The sequence below is a fragment of the Quercus lobata genome, chromosome 8, assembly GCF_001633185.2.
Source record: "Quercus lobata isolate SW786 chromosome 8, ValleyOak3.0 Primary Assembly, whole genome shotgun sequence".
Taxonomy (NCBI): Eukaryota; Viridiplantae; Streptophyta; class Magnoliopsida; order Fagales; family Fagaceae; genus Quercus; species Quercus lobata.
In genome coordinates, this window is record NC_044911.1 from 19,027,924 (window position 1) to 19,051,487 (window position 23,564).

General features: G+C 31.1%; 2 protein-coding genes across 2 annotated transcripts; one reads left to right on the plus strand and one right to left on the minus strand.

Annotated features, from left to right (window-relative positions):
• The first annotated feature begins 3,458 nt into the window (after positions 1-3,458).
• Positions 3,459-8,928, plus strand: LOC115957978 (PAP-specific phosphatase HAL2-like). The gene is made up of 4 exons (XM_031076337.1): positions 3,459-3,994; positions 5,585-6,272; positions 7,177-7,533; positions 8,517-8,928. Exons 1-3 carry the CDS (start codon positions 3,841-3,843, stop codon positions 7,478-7,480), a joined length of 1,146 nt encoding a protein of 381 aa, XP_030932197.1. The 5' UTR covers positions 3,459-3,840; the 3' UTR covers positions 7,481-7,533; positions 8,517-8,928.
• Positions 8,929-9,416: 488 nt separating this feature from the next.
• LOC115956550 (probable disease resistance protein At4g14610) lies at positions 9,417-10,601 on the minus strand. The gene has a single exon (XM_031074890.1). The coding sequence runs from the start codon at positions 10,599-10,601 to the stop codon at positions 9,435-9,437; it is 1,167 nt and encodes a 388-aa protein (XP_030930750.1). The 3' UTR covers positions 9,417-9,434.
• Positions 10,602-23,564: the final 12,963 nt, after the last annotated feature.

Here is a 23,564-nt window from a genome sequence, read left to right on the forward strand (position 1 = left end):
TGACAAGATCCCGACCATTTTTGGCAGGATCTCAGCTAGATCTAGTAAGATTTCAACCCTTTAAATCAATACAAATATTTTGTGAAGCCAATATATATATATATATATATATATAAACCTGCATACATTTTGACTTTTGATTGGTCTCATTATATTTTGTCATATAATTTTGGAGTAATGTTATAATCATAAACTATTTTAAAACATTTTTACAAACTGTTGATGTAGCAAATTTTTACTAGTTTTTATCTAGGCCTACCATTAACGTCACTTTTTCATTTACCAATAATTACTCACCACGTTAGCGTTTGTAAAAAAGTTTGTAACCCTAGTATTTTCCATAATTTTGAGGTTTCACAATTTTACATGTCAATATTCCAATATAATATATATTTTGAATTGAATTTAAATTCTATTATCAATTAAAATCTTGTCACATTAGAGTATTCGTATTAGCTCATGCAAAAATTCTTGTCTATTTTAGCATAAGAACATACTTTTTCTATTTAACATACCCACTTTTCAAAACACCCAACATTAGATTATCTATTTTACATTTTATTTCATTAAATTATCAATTTTCTTGATTTTTTTTATTTGTTTATATTTCTTCACACATAACAACCATCATCCATCCTCTTCCTTCATCATCAAAATACATAAAGAAATAATAAAAAACTAAATGCAAAATAAATAGTATCAGTGTAAATTTACATGGTTATTGTTATAATCACATATTATTACATAACTTTGTATGGATTGATGTGGGTAAATCTTGGACTTGGTTGGCTAAAATTTGATAATTTTTCTATTAGCACAAATGCGAGTGCTTTGTATTTCCTTAAATGATGAAATATATAATTCTATATAGAAACACAATCATAATAAATATATATTATAATTATTGTAATTATATATTTAATAATTGTATATACAAACTCAGTTATAATAAATATCCATTAATAATTATAATAATTACCAAATTTTATATTTAATATTTCATATATAAACACTATAACATTAAATGTTACTCCCTCCGTCCTAGTTTATTTGTCCTCTATTCCATTCTAAGATGTCCCAAAATATTGTCCTGTTTCTAAAAATAAAAATCATTAATTCACTTTTGTTCCTATTATACCCTTACTTTATTTTCAAAACTATTTGAAAAGAAAACTAACAAATATGTAAAAAATAAATCTAATTGGGACACCTTTTTAGTTGCTTCATTAAGAATAACTCTTTAAAAAAATGATAAATTTATTTAAGGGTAGTTTTGTAAACTTATACACTTTTATAAGGCAAATAAGATAATAAATAATGTTCTCTTAAAAAGTTTGATTTTTCAAATATGACAAACAAATTGAGACTGAGTGAGTAATTAATGTCTATCATAATTATTATTAAATTTCATATTTATAGTATAAAATAAAAAAGAGAAGAAAATCATATATATATATATATATATAGGACAAAACTTAGATACAGTACCTTAGGTGCTGTTCCTTAGGTTCTCTTCTTAAGGTTCTGTCATGTTACTACTTAACTAAAAAATACACTTTCATTCTATGAGAAAAAATCCACATAGCAGAATTCTAAGAAGGGAACCTAAGAAACAACACCTAAGTATTGTATCTAAGTCTTGCTCATATATATATATATATATATATATAAGTATATTATAGAATCATATATGATTAAAATTAAATGCAAAATTGGTTAGTATGTATATCCTCCAGATTAGGGTGAATTGAAAACTTTAGGTAGCATTTTGCCACGTGTACTCACAAGCCAAGAAAGGCAAAATTTTGTAGCGTTGATGCAAACCTCCGTCGCCCTCTGATTTTGAAAAATACATGATCTCTTCCCCACTTTTTGTGTTATCTTTGATAGGTGGAGCATATAAAATGAAACATTAAAAGTGGAGAACAAGTATTCGTTTAATTTGAAAGGGTCATATTAATGGGTGTCTTTAGGATAATTTTTAATGGACTATATTAAAAAGTTTGAATATCACTTTTGTGAAAAATATAAAAAGCTGATAGAAAAATTAACTGTTTTATTATTTTTTCATTAAAATGTTCTAAAAATAATTTATTAACCAATACTCTTAAAGCATCCACAGTAGTAGAGTTAAAAATTTATCTATTTGGCACCACAAAAAGTTATTTTATCTGTTTTACCTACTCACATGCTGCAGCAATGGATCTATTTTTTTTTTCTTTCAACACAATAAAATAATATAAACATCAAAATAAAATAAGATATCTACTACAATAAAATAATACATCTCACTAAAATAAAAAACACCACAAACCAATCCACAACCACTGCCAACCAAGAACAACTGCCCACAACCACCTAACAACAACTAGCAAGCCAAGAACAACCACCCACAACCACTACCAAAAATCCAAATTAGCCAAAAACCACCACACAAATCACCACCAACACAATCACACCACCACTAACCCACGAAACTCAACCACCATGAAACCCAGCCAAACCGTCATCATGAAACCCAGAGAAACCCATGAAATCTAACCATAGCCATGAAATCCAACCACGAAATCCGTGCGCACTTTTGAGTTCGATGAAGATGGTACTGATGGAGTTGGATTGACAATGAAGCTTAGGTCGGCAATGGAGCTTGGATCGGCGGTGAGATAAAGGACTAGGCTTGTCGGCATTGGGTGAGCGGTGAGATGGAGGACTGGGCGAGATGGGTCGACGACGTGGGCAATGAAGATGAAGATGAAGATCGGCGATGAAGACAAACCCAGAACAGATCGGCAATGAAGATGAAGATCCAAAATAGATTGGCAAAATAGAGAGTAAATGAGGGAGAGAAAAAAAAAAATGAGAAGGAAAAAGGAAGAAAGAAGAGAAGCTAGAAGGAGAAAAAAAGAAAGAAAGAAAATATTTTTTTTAATGAAAGAAGAGAGAGAAATTTAATAATAATTTTTTTTTTTTTTTTTTTTTAGCTCTCAATTATAGTGCACAGCCATACATAACTGTGCATTGTAGCAATACAGATAAAATTTTTACCTTTAGCTTCACTGCCACAAGTCTCTTTTTTATGTGTAGTGGTGCTAAAAATAACTTTTTAACTTTTTAGCACCATTACTGCAAGTGCTCTTAAGGCATTTATTAAACTTTCCTAATTTTTGAAATGCCCAAAAACAAAACAAAACTCCACTTTTTTAAATGGGTTTTAATTAGTAAAAGTATTTTGTTTTCAAATAAGGAATTAAGAGTTAAAATCTGTCTACATTCAAAAGCTAAGATCCTGTTTGATACCGGTATTTAAAAAACGAAAACTATTATTTAAATATTATAACACATATTATCACATATTTTTTTAACCATATTTTCAGCAAACTTTAACAAACGCTTCTAAAAATCTCTTATCTAACGGAATTTGTGTTACGATGATATGAATAGTCGAACGAAATGTGTGCCATAAAATGAAATTTACTTTAAACAAAAGCAAAAAAACAACAGTGCCTCAATCTTTTCTCACATTTCTTCGCATTTTCCTTCACTTTTCCTTCTCCAACCAAACACTACCCAAATGAAACCGACACCAATCTTCTTGATTCACAAACTCACTTAGCCAGTGAATGCAATTGTTGTAATTCCCTCACATCCTTGAAGTTGAACCATTTCAAATTTAAACAAGCCACTCAAAAAGAACTACCCAGACAACTATGTAAAACAAAGGCAAAGGCAAGGAACCTTAACTTTTCACGAATCTGGAGGTGGGTGTAGCTTAAAAAAAAAAAAAAAGGTTTTTTTTGTTTCTTTCATCTGGGTTTTGTCGAAGGTTGTTGAAGTCCAATAATGGAGGGTGACAAGTACTATGAAGAACTGGGTGTGGCGGTTAGAGTGGTCCACTTGGCGTGCTCTCTGTGTCAGAGAGTGCAAGAAGGGTTGGTTTCTATGAGCAGTGACCAGGTTAAATCCAAGGACGATGATTCTCCTGTTACTGTTGCAGGTACGTATTTACATTTGAAGTCCTTGCTTTCAACTTGAGGCCTTTTTCTTCTTTTTTTTGGTGGCGTGCTTTGAATGTGATGTATTTTGAATTTGGTGTGTGATTTTCGTTTATATGTTGCTCGTGTCTGTTTGGTTGTTGAGAAATGTGGTATTGGAAACTAAAATAAATTATGAGTCTATTGAGGACCACAATTTATATGTGTTTGATGCAATTGTCTGATGTTTGGGCCAGCATTTTTAAAATGAAGCTATCTAGTTTTGTTGAACTTGAGTGTTCACACGGTGTTTTTTCAGGAAATTGTTTTTAGGTTTGTTTATTATTGTTGAGTTGGTTTCCATCTGGGATTCATGCTGGGCTAATATTTTGCTATGTTGACTATTGGGAGGTAATTGTAGTGCTCGACTGAGTTTTCTTTAGCATTGCTACAGAATTTCAAGTTAGGACTGGTGTTGGCATATAGAAATTATTGAGATATTGAAATAGGAACTCAAAAAACTCCACCTATTCTAACTTAAGTTGCCTTGGCCTATAAAGGGTGAGGTTTTTCCCTGCATTCAGTGGAAGGAGCTATGAGACTTTGATTTTTGGATAAAATTCCAGCTAATGCTAGGATATCAGGGGATTCTTTGAGTAAATAATAAAAATAGCTTGTTATATGTCCGTAGAAAATGTAAGTGCTGGTATCAATACTAAGAGAGAGAGAGAGAGAGAGACAGAGAGAATGCATTATTGTTCAAGGATTGCTGTGCCTTCCTTGGTGAAAGTCAAGAAGACCAAGTAAAATTGTAAATGATAGAAAAGCTGTGCAAATGGATAGTTTTATAATGCAGTGAGTAGTGACAAAGCAAATTCAGTACTTAACAGCCACATAAGGTTTTAAAATTTTTTATATGAGCTTGATTGGGGGGTTATCACATTTAAAATCCATCTGTGGGGTAGTTACGCTCTGTCTTCAATTTGATGATGCCATGGCATTATGTTCTTTCAGTTTTTGTGGTGCCATGTACTTTTCTTCTCCTAAGAATTCTGTCTCTATGAAGGTATTGTTTTCATTTCCTGTTCCGCGGAAAACATGTCCAATATACATCTTAGGAGCAAATATTCAAGTCCTTTTTTCATTGCAGAAGATATTGTAATTATTTTGAATGCCTGTTATATTTTATGGGCCTATGAGTTTTAGACTTGTCCATGTGGGGTTATGATGGTCACTTTACCAAGCTATGATTGAAAATAAAATTTTAAAAAATGCTTATTTTTTGTTTATGCAGCTCTTAGTGTATTGCATCAAAGCTTTTTATATTCAACTGGAAATAGGTTTGAGATGCTCTTAAATGAATTCAATGCTTCTGGAGTTGAAATGTGCATTTCTGCTTATTGGATTACCATTATTTTAATGAGTCCAGTATTTCGAGGTGGAATATGATAATATGTTTTTGCTGCTGTGATAACCGGTTCAATTTTTTGAAAGAGAGGAGTTAAGTTTAACTCTCATTGAAAATCTGGTCCACATTATATTTGTGAGTGTGCATGTGTAAAACTCTCACCAAGCTTAATTTACTAATTCTCTTGATGTCACCATGGGAACAGATTGGGGTGTCCAAGCAACTGTAAGCTGGATACTGTCAGAAATCTTTGGGGGTCAGAATGTCTCCATTGTTGCTGAAGAAGATGTCCAAACTCTTTCTAAGGTTGACTCGGCAGGTTTGTTGGAAACAGTGGTGAACACTGTTAATGAATGCTTAGCTGAAGCACCCAATTATGGTCTTCCAAGACCAGACAACGTCCTTGGAACTTCACAAATTCTAGAGACCATCAGCCGGTGCAACTCAACTGGGGGCCCCACAGGAAGACATTGGATACTTGACCCTGTTGATGGCACATTAGGGTTTGTACGGAAGGATCAATATGCCATAGCTCTAGCCTTGATGGAGGATGGAGAACTTATTCTCGGCGTACTTGGATGCCCAAATTATCCAATGAAGAAAGAATGGTTAAATTATCATCACGAATACTATCAATCTATGTCCCAGATGTCTCCACCTGCTTCTGATTCATGGGAAAAGGGATGTGTGATGTATGCAAGGAAAGGCACTGGTGAGGCATGGATGCAACCATTAGTCCATCAACAGAAGAAGCTCGAATGGCCAAACTCTGCTAGACTGATTTGCGTGTCTTCCATTGATGATCCAGCATTGGCGACGTTTTGTGAATCTGTGCAGAAGGCGAATTCAAACCATTCCTTCACAGCAGGAGTTGCTCACAGTGCAGGGCTTAGGTCTGTTACATTTTATTTGACTTATAGTTTGATATATTTTAACTATTTGGATAGTCAAAGAAAACATCCATTTTGATGGATGAAGATAGGAACCAGGATTTTACTAAATGTTAAGAAGGTTGAGAGCAATGGGAAAAGAAAGTTTTAAGAGTAAATATAACAGGGAAACTCAATCGAAAGTTTTATATTAAATACATAATTAGAGAAGTAGAAATTTGTGTATGAAAGCACACAGTAAATTAGACTTAATTGCACAACAATTTATTTTCTAATTAAAAGTATGATTATATTTTACTTTCCTATATAAAAACTTGGAAAAATAATTGCAGAGGGAAACTTATGCTGTTATAGAGGCATTTTTTAATGTTATCTATGCAAGTCACTGGAAGTGAGATGATATAGGAACAGGATAAGTTGACAGACCATCAAACAAACTTGCCCTTGCTTAGCTTTGAGGTTAGTGCATGGACTGGTGCTTTCATGCATGCATTGCAATATATACTTAATATTTCAGGCTAAATCAGGCAAGTTTTCTTTGGATAAAAAGGCATCTACCCTCTCCGTAAGTAAGCGGTGGAGGTGCAATCATGGACTCAATCCTGTTTAGGTGCTTGAGTTACATTACCAAAAGAAATTACAGGTTGAATCTGATATGAAATTACTGTAAATTAAATGTCTTTACTTATCTTCTCATTGTTGCTCATTCCTTTGTGATTTCGCTTTTCCAGTTTTAAATCCAAGGTAATATTTTAACCCCAAGACAACACAGCTTTTTAATGTCTTTAGCACTGTGGTTGAAGAGCTTTGGCAACTTTTTTACTTAGGCTCTTATATATCCAAAAACAAAGCTTAGAATATGTTATATTTTAATTCTCACGGAATGCTTTTCACACTCTATTGGCAGAAAGCAGCCCTTGCGTGTCTACAGCATGGTGAAATATGCAGCCATAGCTCGGGGAGATGCTGAGATATTTATGAAGTTTGCAAGATCGGGATACAAAGAGAAGATATGGGATCATGCCGCTGGTGTTGTCATCATAGAAGAGGCCGGTGGTGTGGTTACCGATGCCGGAGGACGTCCGTTGGACTTTTCAAAGGGAGTGTACTTAGAAGGTCTTGATCGGGGAATAATTGCTTGCTCTGGGGCCACATTGCATGAGAAAATCATTGGGGCTGTTTATGCTAGTTGGGATTCCTCTAATTTATGAGACTTTCTACATCATGCCAGTACACCGCTGGGACTGTTTAGTACTTTTGCAGGGTAAGGTCATTGTATTATTAAGTCAATATCCTAGGGAACTAATTAATCTGAAACATTGCTTGGGTGCATTGAGCTAGTTTTTAGGCTTTCTACATCATGTCTAGTGACTGCTGATTTGCAATATGGCTTGATTTAAAAAGAAAAAAAAGGAGGGGAGGGGGGGGGGGGGGGGTGCTATTTTCTTGATGTAATCAATTGATTATAGAAAGGTAAAAAAAAAATTCTTTGAAGTGTTCCTTTTTTTTTTTTCATAAAACCAAACAAAGCCTAAGTTTCCCACAATTTATTTTATGACCGTGTGCTTTTTGTTGCCCTATAAACATCCTGGAGCAAAAATAATGCTGAAAAAGTGGTTTTCAGTCCTTATATTTCACCCTTTGTGTGTGTGTGTGCACGGTCATGTGCTTGTGTGTGGTTTTATTAGTCTGTGCTGTATCAATAGCAAATTCATCCTCTTTTTCTCACTGAGACATTCAAATCCATATCTGATGAAATATTTTGACTTTGGAAGAAATTTTTTTGCTCTCTCTCTCTCTCTCTCTCCACACCCCCCCCCCCCCCCAAAAAAAAAAAAAACGCTTATATTTATTGTCATGCCATTCTCTTCATTGTTTCGGTCATCTCTTGTTTTTATCCCAAACTGGTCTGTTATTCAGTCATATTGTGCTACGTTGACCCTGAACTTAGGCAATTAGATTGATACATTTTTAATATGCTGGACGAACTGAGTTGAATCAATATTAAGTTTACATTTTACTATAAGTATGATAAGATTTTTGAGAAAATTGGTTGCTAATTTTAGATTATTTCAAACATCAAGATCAGGTTGAATAAAAGAGCTGGGAATTTGTTTTTTGTCAATATGGTGTCAATCTGAGAACTCTGTCCAAGTTGGATTGAGATCAGGTCATAATTTGTCCAAAATATTTGTTTATTCTAAAGCTGTGCCGCTTCTTAACTTTAAACTCTTTAAAATATTTCAGGGCAACCAACTTGCAGGAAGGGCTGCAGATGTAGGTCACCTGCATGTACTCAAGTTTGACAATGATCCATACCGTTTTTCTTTGTGTAGCTAATTTGATGTGTTACTTCATGGAAGTGAGCTCTAACTGAAATGACACTCCTCCCTTTGTAAAGGCAATGTGGAGGATGAGGTTATGGTTCAAGATTCACCGAGTTTGTGTAATTACTAATTTAAAAAAGAGAGAAGAAATGAGCTATGACTATGTTCAAGTTTATAGAAAGAAGTATTTTGGCCCTTGATCTAATTACTGAGTTGCCCCAACAGTAACCTCTCAGTTGCAATTACTTTGCCATTTTGGAGAAAAACTTGTCTTTATAATGTACTGATTCAATCTTATCAATGGAAAGCTGCTCCTATTTGGTGGCGTTGCATATCTATATTCATACAAACATCATTTATTAGTTCTGACCACATAAACAGTCATTTTTCACCACTTTAACAAAATATTACCACAGGATTCTTGGAACTAGCATAAATCAATTGCGCTGTTTGAAACATTCCCTTGCAGCATTGAGAAAATGTACTTGCTACTGCTAGTTGCCACATTGGAACTTGTCAAAAGACTCAAAATCAGTGCCTAGAACTTTTTATCTGTCTTATTTTGGTCTTGTATATGTGTGTAACTTCTAAACCTGGAGACAACCATAAACCCAAAAAAAAAAAAAAAAAAAACGAGTAGTATGACATGAACCAAATATGCGCACTTGACAATAGTAAATGACCAATGTTTTCCAAATGTAAAGATTTTATTTTTTCCAAATGTAGAATTTACAGATCCAAAAAATAAAATCTTTACATTATAGATTCTCTCTATTTCAATTGAAATGGAGAGAGTTTTCGTCAACAAGAATTCCTGTCAGCTAATTAACTCATACCCTTAGTCATTAAGCTCCCTTCTAAATTCTCTGGCCTCAGTCGAAGCATTCCTCCACTCACTAATATCATCCACTTCCCTCATTCTCTGTGCCATTTCTATAATCCAAATTGGCAAGCCTCCACATTGTCTGATAATTAGCTTTGCAATTTCTTCAATCGCTGGGGCAAGTGGTTTGCGGAGGCCTAGCTTTTCCATAAACAACTTTTCTGCTTCTTCATCAGAAAGGGGTTCCACCTTGATAGTTTCGCGGAAATTCATCTTTCGACACACATCTACTGATCGAGTACTTAATATCAGCTTGCATTCATTCACTTTGTTCGGAATCCCTACTTCTTCTGGCAGAAAATGTTTCCAAACATCATCTAAAATGAGTACAGTTCTTTCTCTCCTTTTCAACGCCTTATATAACTTAGCTGCCCTCTTCCTAATATCTTTCTCATCTAAATAATCCAGTCCTACTTCTTTTGCAATGTCATTTTGCAATTTGAAGATGCTGAGAGGTTGTGACACAGTGATCCAATATACATGATAAAATGGACAAGAACTTTCTATGAGTTGATTATGGATATGCATCAAAATGGCTGTTTTTCCAACTCCCTCCACTCCATAGATACCAATTCTTGACACCTTAACATCGGTAAAGCATTCCCAGATTCTCTTCATAATTCTTTTAGTTGAAATCCCACCAACCAATGGTGTTGTCAGTAATGCCTCCCTGCTGGTATGATATGCATCAAGAAGCAGCCCCTGAGGAAATTTACCCTGCTCATGAAGCTCTTCTACTTCTTTAATATTCCTCTCAACATGACTTTCCAACCACGGTCGTAAGAAATGCTTTCCTTTTCCAACTTCTTTTTTTATGCTTTGAATGTCAATTTTCTTTCTTTGTACATTTCTCAACCAAACTTCAACTTCTCTCTTCCGCTTTTTATGAGGAAGAAATTTTGCACTTTCCAATTCTGTGTTGATATCCTCCTCTAGACTGCGCAAAGTATCCAATTTTTGCTCAAGAGATTCTGTTTTTTTATCAAGGGAGTTCAACAATTCAGGACACTCCCTAATGAATGTCCATATGTTCATGAGAAGCTCAATTTTCTCCCATACTTTCTCTAGGAATTGTTTCTGCATAGAACATACTGCCAGAATCGCCAAGAACTCCATCCCCATTGTACTACCTAGCTAATACCAATGCATCAAATGTAGAAAACATTTTAACTACTGAAAAAAGAAATTAATAAAAATTATATATAAAAAAATAATAATTAAAAAAAAAAGTGGTACAAAGAAACAAATTTCGGATTGGAACCTAATACATTGGATCTGTAAAAGAACGGTTAAATTAAGTTTAGAGAGCAGCTCTTGCAAAAATAAAGAGAAACCAAAGTAACATTCTTGATAATCAATAACAAAAAGTGATCATCGTTTTGTCATTGCAGTGGCTTTGTCCAATTAATGGACTACGTAAAAAGAGATCAATAATTTCATTCTTTTCCGTAGCATATCATTCATCCCTCCATTATTTTACACATTCTCAAAAGTTCGGCAATGACAGAAATGTCACTTATTTCTTCATATCAGTTTGATATGACCTTCAGTTTTCCCGTTGCATAATGTTAGATATATTATGGGACGGATGACTCAAACCAATTAACCTTGAGTTAGTTTATAATTATCCTTGAGTTAGTCAAGTATTTTCTAGTATAAAACTCTACATTAGGTTCATTGTAACACAATAGCTTAATAGAATATATAACCGTCAAAACCTTGTGCATCGTGTGCATTGTGGATGTAGGCCATTAGGTTAAATCATATGCACTCTCTATTTCATGCTCTCTCTTATCATTCAAGCATCACACACAATCACACAACTTTAACCATAGTATCCACTGCTACATCATATAACTCAAATTTTTTAGGTAAAATTGTGATTGTAGAAAGAAATTTCCCTTAATTGGATACTTTATGGGTGGCAAAGAAACTGGGAATAAGATAGAATAGCCTAGAAAAACTTCTACTTTGACTCTGTCAAATTTTATTCATTGTCAAAATTAGCTTTCATTCCTCTCTCTCTATGAAAACGTACAGAAAATAAATGCTGTAAGATAAAGACTACATAGGTGGCATATACCTTAAAATTTCTCATAATTTATTTTTCACTGATCAATAAGATTTAGCAAAAACTTCTCCAAAAAAAAAATAAAAATAATAATTTAACAAAAGAGGGAACACGATTCAAATTGAGCAGGAATCATATCCATTCTAGTTATGGTCCAAAACCACATATCATCACAAAGATAGTAATATATCCAGACCAGACAGGCCAGGAGACAGCAACTAATGACAGAAACCATAAAACAATAGGTCTAAAATAAAAATAGAAAGAGTCAAACAAAAATATGACATATACATATGTTGTAACTGAAGTGAATGAGCTATTACAACAATGGAGGACAAAATGGCATACCCTCGTGAGAGAAGATAAAGACATATACATATGTTGTAACTGAAGTGAATGAGCTATTACAACAATGGAGGACAAAATGGCATACCCTCGTGAGAGAAGATAAAGCTCGCAGAAACGCAGGCAATAGACTGAATAGAGGGACAAAAGTTAAAGATTGAAGGTGCATGGGTGTGTCAATTATTTTACTGAATAGAGGGACAAAAGTTAAAGATTGAAGGTGCATGGGTGTGTCAATTATTTTACTTTTCAACGGTCACCGTTGAAAAGTAAAATAATTGACACACCGTTGAACAAAGATACAGATTCGGGAACAAGCAGCATAAATGATGATCAATGTAAATTGACCGTTGAAAAGTAAAATAATTGACACACCGTTGAACAAAGATACAGATTCGGGAACAAGCAGCATAAATGATGATCAATGTAAATTGCTGGCCAGTTTCCTCAGCTGTAAATTACTCAGCAGTTTCCGAACTAAAAGTGTAAGTATGGGAATGGACGGAGTCGGTCAACGCTTGAAATTTCAACCTCTTTGTTTGAGAGCATGTAAGTTTAATTAGAACTAGTCGCAAACTCGCACGATGCGCGAAAAAATATGAAACACAATGCAATAAAACAAGTTATCTCTTATTTTATAGTGTAAGAACTATTAAACCAAGTTGTAACCATATATACTTTGTTAATTATTATACAGATACATGCTAATCAACTCTTATAAGTATATTTTTCTCCTAAACATAGATCAACATTTTGTTCTATCTCATAATCAATAACTCATATATCATAAACTGAAAATATAAAATAAAATAAAATTCAAAAAACAAAATTTTTTTCATCATATGAACATTTAAATAAATCTCGCAATATATAACTCTTTAAATTCATAAACCATATGATTACTTAGATTATATAGTAAAATAAGACCAACCTATCCATCATAACATTGCAATATCATCTAGATATAATTATGTAAAAGTCATGTTTTGTTGATCTTGTCTCATTAATCCAAAAGTAACATCTATATAACTAATAAGATCTTTAGAGAGTAACATATGATGGTGAATTCTTAGTTTGAATAACCGATTATATATATATAAATCATCCAACACAACTATCTATTAGAAGATAGAATCTATAACTTTAATACTAAAATTTGGCAAAATGATTAAATAGTATACTACCTTCAGCTTAGTGATATTAAGATATTTTTTATAAGGAGTGTACACATTCAACCAAGAGGAATTAATCAAAGAATTTTTAATCACTATCAACTATGTTAGTTTGCTCTTTGTTTTTCATGGTTTCTCTTCAAAATAAAGGTGACATTGACAAATTTAAACTACAACAATTATAGAGTAGTTATACAAAACTATTCAAAAACTATTATTCAAAAATTTGTACAAATAAATTCATTTTCCTGTTCCATATGTCGTACTTACTTATGGAATTTAAAAGTTCACTCTGCATTAAGGCTTGCATTACAAATACCAATGACTTCGTCATAGAAATCAACCCTATTGAGAAGTTTATGTGGTGTAATGCTTAATTTGTCAAAAGTGGGGGCACCTTAGGCATTGTTTTTGTTGTTACCACAACATAAGCTTAATTTGGTTCTATGTAATAGAATTTGTGCAATTTCAAAATCACAAAGAGACTAAAAGCGGGGGAAAAACAAAAGATTAATTCAAAAATGTTATATGAATTTAGCATTGCATATATGAAAGATTTAAGCAAATAATGGGACATAAAATGTTATTCAAACTAACACAAACACTAACCTTCTTTTCTTTTTCTTCATAGGTAGATAGTGATGGACGGGGGATGGTGGGGTTTGAACCACAAATATGGGACACCACAAAGAATATATTTACCTCTAGGCTATCATTTGCACCCCTAAAAATTAACCTAGAAGGCTAGACAAAAGAATAATTGGAATTTCAAAAAAGAATTAATCACAAGTTCCTCAAGTATCTATATATAAAAACATTAATAGCATAATGATGCTCTAGAGTAAATTATATTTTTTTCTTATTCTTTTTTTGATATCTTCCTTAAAGATGATCAACTAAGCAAAGTAAAAACTTACCCAAAAAACTCAGATTAAATAAAATTGTGTTGCCAATTCTAAGTCAATTAAGAGTAACAAAAGTCAATATCATTAAAAATTTTGGGAAGGAAAACAGCAAAATCACTTCACATAGACTAAATGTAAGAATACCAAAAAGAAAGGGGAAAAAAGTTCATTTCTGTTTGTGCATTTTGTTCACCTCAATGGTCATCCTATTGCCGACTTAACTTTGAAAATCTCTGACAAAAACAATCGATGTCTTCTCAAAATGGTGAAAACTAAACCTTGATTGAAAAATATGGAGAACAAATAGTATTGAACTAATTTTTTTGTTGTAAATGATGGGGTGATCGTATCTAGAATGTACATTGGTAGATATATTGTAAAGCTTAAATAAAAAATGATTGATGTGTGAGTGAGAGAGAAATACGGTTGTGAAAAACTGAAAATTTGGAAGAGGAAACATTGTAACTGTAGATAAATGAAGAGACACAAAACTCATCTTTGGACTGTAGATTATGCTTAAAATTTTAATTGTATACACTAAAAAGATAATGAACTATTCAATTTTAATAATTACTTGAAATTAGAAAGAAGAAAATGAAAAGTTGAAATCAATTTGGGTGGCTGAATAGTCAAACATTTGTATCTAATATATAGTAACGTTTGTAATTTGAATATTTACTATTAAATATTTAGTTTAATAAGCCCACCTTTTATCCATATCTTTTCAAAGAACACAATCCTTAAACATTTAATCTAAAATTAAGAAATGCAAATCTTGAAACTTAAATATATTTTAATCCTTTGTTAGTTAAAGATTTTATCTCGATGAATTTTTGCTTTGTCAAATGCAATTTCTATAAATTTAAGATTCTTTTAACAAATTCCAAATAATTAGATGAAAAGTTAAGTATACTTTTGAAAAGATATTAACATGAGCAATTTCCAAAAATAATCATTTGGTTCTTATTTACTTACAATTATTATGAATTGTAAAGAAAATTTTCAAATTTTAACAATTATTGAGAAATTAATTGTTGAAATTTGCCATATGTCAATCCAAATATGACACATAGCACATTAGCACCTTATCATCCAAACATAGCTCACTTATAAAGGATAATGACTAACATAGGACAATGTTAAAGTGAAAATTCAATTAATAAGACTATATATTGCATAGAAATTATTACCAACCATAATCACACAAAAAAAAAAAAAAAAAAAAAAAAAAAAACAACAACAACAACAACAACATAGAGGTGAAAAATATATATTATCAAAATTATAGAAATTTGTATAAATCAAAGCAATAATTATTACACATTTATAGAGTTGGAATATGTCCCAACTCCACCACATTCTAAGTCCTCAAACAACAAATAAAGTCTATTGAACATGTTTACTTCAATTTCACTACTTAAAGAAAAAATAAATCCAAATGTCATTTTCTATACAATAAGTTACATATAAAATGTTTCTCAAAAAAAAAGTTATGTATAAAACTTTTGAGTTCTAAAAAAAATCTAACAATTTATAGTTTGATTATCACTAAATGAATGTTAAAAGAATCAATTCAATTTAATGTTACAAAAATATCTCCCACAAAATATATTGATATTTTTTCATTCCAAACAACTATAAAAACGCTTAATCTTTATTGGGCATGAGAACTATGTATCAAGTTGCTTGGAGACACATTGCAAGAAAAAATTCCAAAAGGAATTATTTTAATCCAAGTAACCCATAATTACAATCCCATTACATAAAATAATTCCAAACCCTAATCGATTACCTTATGAATAAAATATTATCAAAATTATGAGAATCCATTAACACAAAGAGACCAAACAATCAAAATAACAATCTAGATATTTTTTATCTAGTGATTGTAATAAAATATTGAATTGTGAGAATAGAGTAAGAAAGAGAGAGAATAGAACCTTACTAAGTAGAGCCATCAAATTCATTAAGATATGAATCTTTAGAGGGCGGCAATTCTGCCATTGAAGAAATGCCAAGTGATTCTATTTGGCTTTCATAGACAAAATATGCCAAGCAAGTAAGTTTTATTTTGAGAAAAATTGAAATATATACACAATAATTTTTGTATAAAATAGTTCAAAATTTTATGTCTACCTAGAAAGATTGGAACTCCAAGCTACTCTAAAAGTCACTTTTATTCTCCTTCAATATCCCTTAAAAATTTAAGGAAAAAAAAAAACAAAAATGATGACAACATAATTGAGTTTTTGTTTAGTATGAAATCTATTTGTTGTAAGGGCCAACCTTAAGGGCAGAAAAAAGAAAAAATGAAAAAATGAAAAAAAGGCATCAAAAGATTATATATATATATATATATATATATAGATACAAACATGATACACATAAGAAAAATGTAATGAGAGAGAGAGAGAGACCTCGAAAATAATAAAGGCACACATTTTTTATAGACCAAAATTCGTATATGTAAAGAAAATAAGTCAAAATACATAGTCAAGAGAAGAGTTCATGAATATTGCTAAACATATAGATAGGGGTGCAAGTGCCAATGGTTGGTAAAAAAATAATTTGTATTGTGACTAAATGGAAAAACACATTTTTTTTTTTCAAAACATGAGTTATATTGATTGGTTGGCTACCTTCTAGAAATATAACATCATGCACATTGTGAGCAAATTAAAATTTAATCTTAATGTTAAACAAAAAATACTAATCATTCAAAAAGTCATCAGAAGTTGCGATACAAATATGGTGATAATTCAACATTGTGAAACACACCTAAGCAAAAATCAAGAGTGATATGTAAAAGAAATTGATTACCCAAAATTTCAATAAAGAATTGATAAATTCCTCTGGGATTGTAAGCAATAATCAATAGTGGAATTGAATTCTTGATAGTTTGCACACCTTTTTCTTGCATATTCATTGGGCATTGGCTAAGTACAGAAATTTTGGGGGAAAAAAACTAAAGTGGAGAGAGAGAACTTACAGACAGAATATACAAGATTTGGATTAGCTATTGAAAGTGGAACGGTGATTTGGATAGAAGACTCTAACTCTGCATTTACATTACAAAAAAAAAAAACCATTTTGCTTCCAAATTCCAATTTTGGATGGAAGGATGTGAATAGTTGTAACTGAAGATAATAAGTCATGTTGTATGGATAACAATTGAGATGATTTAGTATATGTAGTAGATTAGTAGCAGATATATAGTCATCTTTTTTTTTTTTGAGAAGGAGATGAATAGTCATCTTAATAGAGTGCATCAACATGTTTGTCCATGATCTACATTTAATTTTTTTTTTTTTTTTCAATAGAGAGAAATCATAAAGGAAAAAAGGATTTTTTTTTTTTTTTTTAAAAGTATGAGGTGGCTCAATTGGAGCGTAGCAACATCAAATGCTACGTTTCAGCTTTTAATAATATATAAATATAAAGTCATGAACCAATGACTAGCGTTTACCAAAAAAGAAAAACCAATGACTAGCTAGATGGCACGTGACCATTTTAACAGCAAAAATAAATAAGGTTTAATTACAACTTACCTACCTGTGGTTTGGCCAAAATTTAGTTGTCTACCCGTGGTTTGAAATTTGACATTTTACCTACCTAAGGTTAGCTCAATTAGGATCCTATAATCTACTTCTGTTAAAAATTGGGCTAAATATATAATTTTGCTCTCATTTTATGTTTCTCTCTTCCAAAACATAAAAAACATAAAAGAACAAAGGAAAACAAGATCAAAAAGTGAGGGTTTAGTGAAAATTAAGAACAAAAGCTACCTTCTGAATTCTATAAGACCTGAATGGAATTGTACCCACTCGTTTAGAAAAAACTGTACAATGCATTTTGCAGAAATCTATATTCTGTACTATTGAGTCTATGACTAAAACAAAAAGAAAAGAAAAGGAAAAGAAAGTGAGAGAAAAAGAGGTGCCTCAAATTATTGAACGCCACGTTATGGAACAGAACAAAAACTCCGAAATCGAAACACATATGGGTAAAGTAGAGATTGAAAGGCAGCTTTCTTCAAGAGCTTCATGTGGACTGTGGGGTATCAATTCTATCCCAACACATTTCCGTAATTTTGGAATGTGGTTAAAAATTCAGGTGCCCAGATTTGGAGCCTTCCAAACGAGCATAATGTGTTTGGATCTTTATAGGCTCCATTATTATACTATGGTGTCTATGCATTTAAAGTCCACTAAGAAGCAAAGGGAAATATTAAAAATGAGACTAATGTCTGTTTTTAATTTTTACTTAACCCTCACTCTTTGATCTTGTTTTACCTTATTCTTTTATGTTTTTTATGTTTTAGGAGGAGAGAGACATAAAATGGATGCAAAATTATACATATAGCCCATTTTTAACAAAAGTTGGTTATGAAATCTTAACTGAGCTAATCTCAGGTAGGTAAAGTGTTAAATTTTAAACTACGGATAAGCAATTTAAATTTCGACTAACCACAAGTGAATAAATTGCAATTAGCCCAATAAATAAATAAAGAACGTGACCAAGTTTTTTGTTTTTTAATTTTATCTCAATTATGTTGTTTGATATTGTTGAGATTTTTGTTTTGTTAACTGACAATTTAATTATTTAGCCCACATCTTTACTTGTTGGGCAGCCCATTATTCTTTTCTCTTCTTGCTTGGATTTTTGATCTATTTCCCGAGTTTTAAAAATAGGTCTAGACTCTCCTCTTTTCTCTTGTTTTAATATAAATTTTTTTTTTTTTTTAAATCCCTCTCCAGCTTTTCCCCACTTTAAAAAAAGAAAAAGAAAATAAAAGGTACACCTATTTTCCAAGTCAGAGCTAAAAAGAAAAAAAAGACCATGCTTACATAGATGTCTCATGCACACAACACACTGGATGGCATCATGGTAATGAATCACAAATGGCCACGGAAGAAAAGACCGGCCATACTACAGGTTTTTTTGGGTTAGGATAGGTAGGTTCCACATTTAACTATATCTGCGCACTTCCTAATGTTTTATAGTAGAGGCTAGTATTTTTGTTTTGTGGTTTGGCATCTCTTTATTTTAAGGGAATTATTAAGGAATTATTAACAAATACTCTTAGGGTATTGATTAATAATCCATTTAAAGAAAATTTTTATGAAAATAATAATAATAATAATAATAATAATAATAATAATAATTAATGTTTTGACATTTTTTTCATTTCTCATAAAAATTGTGTAAAATTTTTTCTAAAATGGATTTTTAACTAATGTCCGGCACTTATTAGCATGACCTTTATTTTAATTTGGTCTGCATGTTTTATTTTCTGTACATCGGAACTTGTTTGTTACTTTTGTAAGTCTATGTTTAGTAAAACATCCATACTTGAGGGGGTTAAAAACAAGGACCAGCCATACAACTAGCTATATATATATATATATATATATATATAGAGAGAGAGAGAGAGAGAGAGAGAGAGAGAGAGAGAGAGACGCAATGGCTTATTACACATGAAGTGGCAACCTCCTTCATGAGGAAAGACAAAAGCATGCAAGTGTGTGCGTGTGCGTGTATATATATATATATATATATTGTTAGAGATATATTAGCCTATTAGTATAGATCCAAGTCTAATTCTACTTTGTATATAAGCTAAGCCTCCTAAGGTTTAGTCTACTATATATACAAATATTATGATTTATTGTAACACAGGATTTGTACTACACTCTAATATATTATTGATATAACTCTTTAGGGTTTCCTTCGTGGATATAGCCCTTTAGGTTGAACCACGTAACTTTCGTGTGTTATTGTGTTCTATACTTTATACTTCCACTTCCACATTCATATTAACATATTCACCATGGTGTATCAATACTAATATTTAACATATATATATATATATATATATAGGAAAATCATTCATGCAAGTATTGATGGAGCATGGATTAGAGGGAATAACATAAGGGGAATTTGTTGTATACTATTTACCCTTTTACATTGTTGTTTTTTACTGCCCTGCATACTCATATTATATATGTAAATGTGAGTTCTATTATGTATCTTTTGCTTTTGGGCCCATAATGGGATGGGCCAATCTCTTAAACGCAAGCAACTTTCACCCTTAATAAAGTAACAGTTAGCTTGTTTTGATAATCAGTAGCAATTTGCTTATTTAACTCTCTCTCTCTCTCTCTGTTGGTTGTTTTAGGGTAGATGTTGGTCTTTCTCCTCCCACACACAGGACGTCCTTCTCTACTTGCAACCACCATCACTTTCAGATCAAGAGCTCCTTTCCTTTTCAAGGCTACTATGGAGGGCTTATCATCAAACATTATATATATATATATATATATATATTTATATGATTTCTTTACAAAATCATGCTACATGCTGTGATTTTAGATTAGTGTATTGGAGTAATTTCTAACAAAATTGGCATTATGTTATTGGATTAAGGGATATGTAAGGGTGGCAAGTGCAATGACAGCGTAAATTTTGCCTATCAAGCTAGGAATACATTAAAAAAAAATGAACAAGAGCTACGATTTAGTGAGTTTACTATTGAAATGGATGCACAATGTGTTGGAAAATTATTAGGTACTTCCGGAATATCATAAATGTGTACTCCTCCCTCTCACATGAATGGTGGGTCCCACCAAATTTAATTAGTGGGACCCACCATTCATATGAGAGGAGGAAGTACGCATTTATGATACTCGAGAAGTACACAATAATTTCTCCAGTGGGTTATAAATGTAGTTAATAGCAAGCAACAAGTAGATGTGATTCTAGCAGGCATAGTCCACAATATTAACATGTGGAAGAAGGAATTGAGGAGTTTGGAGGTTTAATCTCTTTATTAAAAGGATGAAAACAAAGTATCTCATATATAAGCATCATTTGAAGTGAAATTAAAAAAAAAAAAGTTAAATTAAAATAATTTATTGTTTGGATCCAAGAAGAATATACATCAACTAGCCTTTGAGTACACGTGTGAGACTCTTCTATTTTTATTTTTATTTTTTTTGTAAAAGTTAATAATTTGCATCTATTATAATTTAGAAATAATTTTTTATTTTTTAAACAAATAAAAATGATAAATTTTAGAGATAAATAGTAACTGTAATTTCTTTTTTGAACGTAAAGGGAAAAAAATCCTAAATTTTAGGAATATTCTTTTTGAATTCAAAACGAAATTTGTTTTTTGACATTTATGACCCACTATTTCTAAATGAAATTACCCTTCATTAATGAGGGTATTTTTACACCACATAAAAGTCTAGTTGAAGGAGGAGAATCCCCTTATATATAACTAACCTCTAAGCACGCGTTCACATGCGTATTCAGAAGCTCTTCTATTTTTTTTAGGTAAAAGTTAATAATTTGCATCTATTATAATTTAGGGAAAAAAAATTCAAACAAATAAAAATGATAAACTTTAGAGATAAACAATGACTATAATTTCTTTTTTGAACATGAAAGGAAAAAAATCATAAATTAAAGAGTTCTCTTTTTGAATTCAAAATAAATTTTGCTATTTGACATTTATGACTCTATTTCTAAATGAAGATACCTTTTATTAATGAAAGTATTTTTGAACCACATAAAAGTCCAATTGAAGGAAGGGAATCCTTTTATATATAGTATAAATATAGATGTAACCCAATTAATAATAATAATAAATAAAGAGTAATCATTACTTCAAATAATAATAATATAAGAAATACTTATTTTATTTTGTTATATAAAAATAATAAACTAATTACTAATTTATGCATCATCAACTTTTTTTTTCGAAACAACATCATCCATTATTAATTACTCAATTATAAAATGTAACATTTATTAAGTTATCAGAATTTCCTAATCAAATTTATTACCATGTTAATTTGTAAATATTTATAATAATTTTATCATTTTTCTTAAATAAAAGGCTATTTGAAAATAATTAAAAAAATAAAAAAAACCTCAATAACATAGTTGCTGACTAGGCTACAATGAATGAACGCGTGTCCCATCTGTAAAAGTTGGGCCTGGTCCGGCTGGGCTGATTGAAGCCACAATTTATGGACAAGCCCATCCAAAAACCCGGCCTAGATGATTGGAACGCAAAAATTTTGAAAATTTGGTAATCCACATGAGCCCAGAAGGAGTGAATAATAGAATTATAGTGAAAACTGAAAAGATAAATAAATAATTAAAAGCATGGTCATCAGAGGGGCCACAAAAATAAATCTCCAAGCTTTTATTTTTCCCCTTATTTGTTAACCCAAACTTCATGAATGCATCTTTAGTCGAATTTATAGTAATATATGGGATAAAATTGATATAATACAAGATCGATCTGTACCTATCTTATTCTATTTAGTGCATTATGATACTGATTGAAATTTAGAATAAGAAAAAAAAAAAAAAAACTAAAATAAGTTAAATAAAAATGTGTACAGATATTTATAGATTTTAATGAATGATTAAACAATGAGTTTATATATATATACACACACTAGCATGTAACTCGTGCAATACACAGGATTTTGTTAAATATTATCAATATTATTTTTCTATTAAAAAAAAAAAAGATGAAGTGCATTGAATTAAAGTTGTTTAGTCTGCATCTTTTTTTTGTTAAAAGATTTAAGTCGTGTTTTGGGTTTTCAAGAACTATTTCTTATTCTATTAGCAATAGTAATGTGTTGTGATTTAAAATGGAGTAGAAATTTAGTATTTTAGAGACATTTGGCACCTGAAAGATGTAAGAGAGGGAGAAATATTAGTTGTTTGTGTTTGATGGGAAGATGGACAACCTTTGTAGATAAGCAAGAGGAGGGTTAAAAGAAATCCCTTTAGAGATCAACAGGAGAGAGAGAGAGAGAGAGAGAGAGAGAGAGAGAGAGAGAGAGAGAGAGAGAGAGAGAGAGAGAGAGAGAGAGAGAGAGAGAGAGAGAGAGAGAGAGAGAGATTTGGAGGTTTCTAGGGACTGTGGATTAAAGTTATGGATAATATCTTCGTATTTTGAACTCAATAACTCACTTGACTCTAGAAAAAAGAAATGGATATGTAACACAAAACTAAGAATCCAATTGAAAATCTAATTGAATTTTCTCTAAACTTTGGCTTTAATTATATATATATATATACTAGTATTATTTCTATGCGATGCATGGTTTGATGAATATTCATATGTAAGCTAATTTTTTTTTAAATAATAAAACTAAATTATTATATAAATAGTAATAATAAATTATAAAATAAGTAAATAACTAGTATTATTCTCAAATGATGCACAACTTGATGATGATTCATATGTAAGCTTTCTGAAACAAAATTATTAAATAAACAGTATGAAGAAATTATACAATAAGTAAATAAATTTTTTTTTAAACAATTGCTTTAAGTTCTAATTGTTTAGAGTTTTGACTTTAATTTGAGGAAATATATATCATAATAAAAAAAATTAAATTAATTTACTAATTAGTTGTTCTTAAAATATTGATAATAGACTTTTAGTTGGAGTAGAAGTCAAAAGGTTTTTTTTTTTTTTTTTTTTTTGAGAAAGAAAACTTGGGTTGTTTTATGGGATTTAAGTTTAGAATTTTAATTTGTTGAAGTTTAAATGTATAAA